The sequence below is a fragment of the Penaeus chinensis genome, chromosome 5 (assembly GCF_019202785.1).
Source record: "Penaeus chinensis breed Huanghai No. 1 chromosome 5, ASM1920278v2, whole genome shotgun sequence".
In the NCBI taxonomy this organism is placed as follows: Eukaryota; Metazoa; Arthropoda; class Malacostraca; order Decapoda; family Penaeidae; genus Penaeus; species Penaeus chinensis.
Window position 1 is genome coordinate 13,773,887 of NC_061823.1, and position 7,500 is coordinate 13,781,386.

The 7,500-nt window shown below is 35.7% G+C and overlaps 1 protein-coding gene across 1 annotated transcript in view; it reads right to left on the bottom strand.

Annotated features, from left to right (window-relative positions):
- Positions 1–7,500, bottom strand: part of LOC125025631 (dnaJ homolog subfamily A member 2-like) — a 15,163-nt gene that overhangs the window by 5,586 nt on the left and 2,077 nt on the right. Inside the window, exons 2-7 of the mRNA XM_047613697.1 lie at positions 2,306–2,452; positions 1,918–2,087; positions 1,546–1,626; positions 1,295–1,428; positions 236–417; positions 1–75 (exon numbers count right to left, since the gene is read on the bottom strand). The exon at positions 1–75 is cut by the window's left edge and continues 85 nt beyond it. Of these exons, the coding sequence (XP_047469653.1) occupies positions 1–75; positions 236–417; positions 1,295–1,428; positions 1,546–1,626; positions 1,918–2,087; positions 2,306–2,452 (789 nt within the window). The remainder of the gene's footprint in view (positions 76–235; positions 418–1,294; positions 1,429–1,545; positions 1,627–1,917; positions 2,088–2,305; positions 2,453–7,500) is intronic.

A 7,500-nucleotide genomic window follows, 5' to 3' on the forward strand; every position in this document is an offset into this window, starting at 1 on the left:
AGCTTCAGTAAGTGAAACAGTGTGCTTCATTAAGAGATCAGTACCTGCACGCTGGAAAGTCTCGTGAGTTTTTTCCTGGAATGATAAGAAATAAGGTCAATAGATATTTAGAAAGAGAAATCCTCAGAAGTCATTTTGCAAACACATACCAAAATGTACTTATGATTTCCCAAATGCAGCAAGGGGTGGAGGAAAGAGATATATAGAGGAATAGAAGATAAGGACAAAAAATTACCTGGAGAACAATAATGACATCACCAGGCTCAACACCAGGCATTTGGTCACCCTCTCCACGAAAATTAATGCGCTGGTCATCTCTCATACCCTTGTCAACGTGCACCTCCAAGATTTTGGTCTGCTGTATAACTTTCCTTCCCACACAAGCTTGGCAACGGTCACGCTCATTAATTACCTCACCTGCAAATAAAATGCCTCTATACATGAAAACCAATACTGGAAGAAAGCTTCTGGAAAATGATATTCAAAGAAAACAAACAAAAACACACACACAACACTCACTCACTCATGAATTTTGAACACCATATGTCAGTCAAATTCTAATAATCAGTTTGATTTATCTCATTATGTCAATGAAAAATTATGTATAATAATTTAAATAAACAAACTATTTTTCATACAGTACTTCTAATGCAAGTATTAAAGAAAATAGCTGAATAATAATGAACAACTACATTCACTCTTAAAACAATAGTTGTAATTCCAACAGCAACTACAATCCATATTAGATAGTCTTAACAAAATTAATTGTGGCAGCTAAAGCTGATTGTTTCAATAAGAGACAAATAATGAAATATATTTGTCAACCATAACAGGATCTATTCAGTTATCAGGGGTGACATATGCAAGTGAAGCTTTCACAAGTATCATTTATGCTTTCCTTTCCCAAGCAGGTTTCTCTGTAACACAACTAGAAAATAACCTGAGTAAATTACCTAAGTATAGTGTCGTTCAGGCTGAAGCAATTATGAATCAATTTAGAAGTCAAATATATACAGAGAGACAATTTCTTAAATTCATCAAATTAAAATTCAATTGAGAAACAATTTCCCATATAATTCGGTTTAAATGTTCAACTAAATTGAATTGTTTATTTCTCCCACTGCAAATGAACTGGAATAAATATATTTTTAAATATCAATCTGGTTTTTAATTACACTGAACTACAAAGAAATGGACTATTACTACTACAACAGACAAGAACTTGGTTATTATAATAATAATAATATTAATGATGATAATTAAAATACTGATAACTAATAACAAGGGGTCTTACCTTCCCCGTCACAGTCTGGGCAGCGACTCTGCATCTGCTGTACCATCCCTGGGCCCAACTGTGTGATGGTCACCTTGACACCCCTACCATTACATGTCCTACAAGGGTGAAGAGCTCCTGGGGGACCTCCCTCACTGCCCAGAAAGAAAAATACAAAGACAATCAGTACAGGTCCTTGTTTCCTTACCAATAACATCTTTAAAATATTAGTGTTTCAAATCACTGTTGTACTTAATGGTTGCATTACTTACCCTCCACATGATGTACAAATTGTGTTCTTTGATAACTGTAGCTTGGCAACTTTCCCATTGTAAAGGTCTTCCAGGGAAACTCTGAGGAGAAATAAACAATTACAAACATGATCTATTTGTTTGGCATGCATACCTCAAGTGATAAAATCTTAAGAAGACTAAGAGAGGATGGATTATAATTCAATAAGCTACCCATCACTATGAGCTTCTATACTCTTACTCTTATGAATGAAGTAAAAAAAAAAAGAAAATGATAAGAGGAATGAAAGACATGCAGAAATGAGAAGGAACGAGAAAAAAGAAAAAGAAAAGGAAAAGGAAAAGGAAGAAGAATAAGAAAAACAACAACAACAACACACACAAGTAACATACTTAAGCCTATGCACAGTGTTTTCTCCTCGTCTTGGCCCTCTTCTCCCGCCACGCATTCCACCTCCTCCGAAGCCACCGAAGAAGCTTCCAAAGGGGCCACCACCTCCACCTCCAAAGAAATGACCAAAGAGGTCCTCAGCCCCAAAGCTTGGGCCAGAGTCTCCGCCTTCCTGCAACGTCAAAGAAAAATGGTTTTAGATTGGTAACATGACATTTGTTGGGGGGCATAACTGATATTCATACATTTTGTGTAACATGAAAGTTTGTTTCCAAGAGTTTTTGAAACTTTTTTATGCAAGCTATTTCTTGGTGCAATTATCAATTTCCCAAAACTTTGATTTCAAGTAATTTACAATCAAAACAAGAGAAAATGTGAAAAATTATTTACCTGTAGACCCTTCATCCCGTAGCGATCATAAATTTCTCTTTTCTGTGGGTCACTCAGGACTTCATATGCAAAAGAAATCTCCTTAAACTTATCGCCTGCAGCTGGGTTCTTGTCTGGATGATATTCCTTGGCTAACTTACGATAATTCTGTAAAACAGATATAGATCATTGGATTAGTGTCAAACACTGCACAGCACACTCTTTTCAACCTCAAACTGACCATCAACAACTTATCATTTTCTTATGTCTATATCATAACATCATACTCTTGCAGATACATGAAACTCAAAGGACTCTTCTCTTATCCTGGCACCATGCTCATCTATATGTCCAAAGCATAACCATTAGCATATAACATTCATATCAGTTACATTACAGTGAAGTATTCCTTTGAGCACTACCAATGTAACATGAACTATATCCCAGTATAAGAAAATATGAAATCATAACTTATGAAGACAAGTAACATGAAATATTTCAAATAATTTCAATTGCCTAATGATGTCGGGATGGCAAAAATATATGCCACGCCCACTGTGCTTTCTTATTTAAAAATAGTCTCTACACACAGACAGATCCATCCATGCTTACTCACCAAGGAGGCAATTACTAGTCCTACTCATTTCACCTGTTTACCCTTTCCCTTGATTTTAGGATAGATTCTTTAGTTTTTATGGCTATTAATTTTGGTTCATTATAATAATAATAATATTAATAATTATAACATACATATCAATACCATTAGTGGGAGAGAGAAAAAAAAAAAATAAATAAATAAATAAAAAATGAAAACTTGAGGACATGGGAAATAATTAACTTCTTGGCGGCTGAGTACTTGTGGACCTATCTACGTGCAAACAAAATTCACAAAGAAAACATCAGTAAACAGTAAATGTACCCAGGCAGCAATAGGTTAAAATCTTAAGTGTGGTAGTCAAATTTCGTGTCATTGATCTGAATATTAGAAAAAGAAGCAAATAATAACATAATATATAGAATGTATTCACAGACCATCCTATTCAATCACATCATGATGCATATTCTTAAACAATCCAAAGGTAGCAGATTCCACAAACTCTACCAGTAAAGTTTACAGATATATTTGTATAATATGATGATTTAATTACCATCTGAAACTCGTCATGTGAACTGTACTTTCTAGTTAAGTCTGTTGTGCTAAATCACTGTACTAACGAATCCTGTTATTGGCTAATTAATGATTCCTGTTGCAAGGTGCTGGGGGGTAGGTTGCAAATCAGCTCAACAATAACTTCTTTTTGTTTTGACATTTGGCATTTTGTGGACAGAGCACGATCCCAATTTGATTAAACCTTTCCTCTGGTAAAAATAAAAATTATATATTTCTATTGAAATAAGGCCAGTAGTAGTATCAAATATATAATTACATTTTGACAATTACTATGCTTTGATCCTCAGAGTCTGGTGCAAAATTCAAGTGCAAAGACTATCCTAAAACTTGTGTCCTCTGGCCATAATCAAATTACCTGTTTTATCATCATATTATTTGACACCAACTATGAAGCCAATCCAATAATCCTTCCAAGGGTGACGATCCCAAAACCAAAAATATACATTTCTTATTTTAAATTGACCTATTAAATTATTCTCCCCCCATCCCCCTCTCTCTCTCTCTCTCTCTCTCTCTCTCTCTCTCTCTCTCTCTCTCTCTCTCTCTCTCTCTCTCTCTCTCTCTCTCTCTCTCTCTCTCTCTCTCTCTCTCTCTCTCTCTCTCTCTCTCTCTCTCTCTCTCTCTCTCTCTCTCTCTCTCTCTCTCTCTCTCTCACTCACTCACTCACTCACTCACTCACTCACTCACTCACTCACTCACTCACTCACTCACTCACTCACTCACTCACTCACTCACTCACTCACTCTCGCACACGCACACGCACACACATTTATGTGCCAGAGGAGTTCCATTGTTGATGCATTGTGAGCATGCCCTGTGACCTTTCCAACATTTTATTCACCACATTTAGGAACCTTTAGCCAATTAGCATCTACTAGCCTTCAATCACTATATCTAATACCATACAGTAATCTCTGTCTATAAATAATTTGCATGTGTTGTTATAGACTGAAAATTAGTAGTATTAATTTCACAAAACACACAAAAACATAAAAGCATATCATATATCAATTTATAGACAAATAAATCCTGCTAGTACCAAAAGGTTGGGATAACAGAATGTTTAATTTGTGAAAAATCAGACTGACACACAATAGTGTTGGGAAAGCAAAGGGAAAGTATTGCAAAAGAAAGCAGACAGGAGAGATGAGGAAGAAGAGAAAAAGCAAGAATGAGAGAGAAAAGAAGAGGGGGAGGGGGGAGGGAAGAGGCTAGAGGGGAGGGAAGGGGAGAAGGGAGAAGGGAGATATGAAAGATAAAGAGAAAGAGAGAGGTTAGCTTTCAATACATCAAAAATCACATTGTTAAATCCATTCAATTAAAAACCGAAAAAAAAGAAAAATTTAAACCCACTAAACACACTTTCAATGCTTTGGTTAGGTGCCAAGTCTAAAGTAAGACATTATGCATGCTGTTCCATTTGCCAACTCACTTCATAATTCATACGAAACAAAACGCACACAAATAACACTACCTTAACCCATTGATGCCAGGAGTGCACGTTACATCCCCTGCCCACTGTGATTTTATCTTATGAAATTTGTTTACTCACAGATAGCTCTAGAAGGATTTAGTCATCTAGGAGTCAATCTCAAAACTTTCATTGATCTCACCTGTTTACCGCATGCTTTGAATTTTTATAATTAGTTTTCTTTTATACAACTATTGCTATTGTTATTACAACAGTAATAACAATGAAGCAAACAGTATAAAAAAATAAAACCCTTTGCTCCAAAAATTCACAGAATGGGGTAAACAAGTCAGATAGGCCTAGTTGTCGACTCCTTGATGACTAGGCACTTGTGAAGCCATCTATGCCTAAACAAAACTGACAAAACAAACCTACAGTGGGTTAATAAAATACTTCTTCAATGCAATTCTCATCCAAAGAACATTCTCCCCAAGGTCTCAACGCTTATTAAAATCCTACTACCTCCCAGCAACAACCCAAACGCCACTTGTTAGCCTGAAACTTTTAAGAACAACATTAATTAGCCAAATCAAGATAAAATACAAGTTGCATCACCATTAGTCAGAAACACAGGATATGGCACCAAATAAACCAATCTTCTAAATTCTTATCAGAAAGATTCACTTCCATCTATCTGTACCATATCAAGAAAAAATTACTATAACTAACCATCACTAATGGCATGTCACCTTACTGGTTTTATTTAATCATGAAAATTATACCAAGGGAATATAAAAAAAATCTGAATCAATATCATTAATGAATCAATAATGTTCTGAGTGAATATTTTCCTATTTCACCTAAAGATTTGCTTTGTATATGAGGTTATGATTCCACTTTCCCACTCTATACTAGGGTAGCAAGATACATAGAAGGAAAAACACTGGTTTTGTATAAGAGAATGAAGTACATTTTCAAGGTCAGGTAATCCCTCACTAATCATTGTTCAAGCATTAATTACACAACAGTGTTTGACTTTTCACAATCTGTGTCATGAATGAGGGTTGCCATAGTTCCATCTATAGATTTAGTCTCTTTTCATAATCTAATGAATACCGAAATAAAATGAAAGAAATAACTGTTCAAATATCTGAGGGAGAGAGAGAGAGAAAGAGAGGGAGAGAGGGAGGGAGAGGGAGGGAGAGAGAGAGAGAGAGAGAGAGAGAGAGAGAGAGAGAGAGAGAGAGAGAGAGAGAGAGAGAGAGAGAGAGAGAGAGAGAGAGAGAGAGAGAGAGAGAGAGAGAGAGAAAATCATCACTTGTTTGCCAAGTGATGAGGTCTGTTGAGACAGACAGACAGACAGACAGACAGACAGACAGACACACATACACACACTCTCACTCTGTTTTTTTACCATTTGGATATAAATCTACCAGACAGAAAATTACTGAAACATTTTCATGCTTTTAACGACTATTTAGAAGGAAAGAAAGAAAGAAAAAGTCTTGCAGTCTACTGTTTCAAATAAGACTGCTTGTGGTTACTTATGATACTATTACACGTAAAAGAAAAAGGTGTTTAAAAACTGACTTAATAAGAGAAAATGCTGTCTGCACATTATATATCTTTAAAAAACTCAAATGCAAGTTTTACATCATACAAGATACACCACTACTTTATAAATAATATTAAAGCAGAAAATAAATAAAAAGTAAAAAGAGATTTTGACTTCACAAGAAATGGTTTTAATGCACTGGTAGACACTAAAAAGCATCTTATGGAGACCTTTCAAAAGTAAAACATTCAGTTAAACAAAATTAATTTTGCAATGCACAATATTATTATTTAACGGGTAAAATCCACATCTCTCATGAATAATGTAGTATGGACCTATTGTGAAGATAAATATTAATGAAAAGTCACAGATTCCTACATCTGTAATAGATCAAACAATTTTAGCAATCAAAAGGAAAAACAGGGATTAGATTAGGAAGACATCAAAGTGATGTAAACAGACTCAATTACAGCAACCAAAGAACGCATCATGATCACCGACAAACCTAAACTGCACGATGGCATTAGTCCAGCTTTTTTCCCTGAGGCTTTCCCATCTGTTGGAAACGAAGCAAGGAGATTGAAGAAACAGCTGACACTCACCTCTCACTCTAATTCCAGTCCTCATGGAGTTAATACAAACAAATTTACTCATTAGGAGGATGTGCTACCTTTACCAATAACAAAGTGGAAAAGCTGGATTATGGCTTCTTCATCCTATGTATCTATTAAGCTGGATATACACAAATAAATACACAATACTAATGTTAAGCCTCCTCATGTGCCTGGTAATTCCCTTTACCTGTAAACTATGCAGTTACTCACAGTTACTGTGAGTGACCAAGTAGGCACTGTCCCTATTTTCTTGTTTTTTTCAAGGAAATAGGCTAGAGGAAGAGGGGTTGGGAGATGGGGAGGGGGGGGGGGCAGAATATTCCCAACTAGGAAATGTCACCTAACTCTCATTTATCTATTTATAGAGCTTTATACTCTGATGCTGCCCCTGTTATAAATGGTGCAAGAGAGGTGGGATTATCACAAGTTCTTTTATATCTTTCCCCATGCCTTACTCAAGATTGG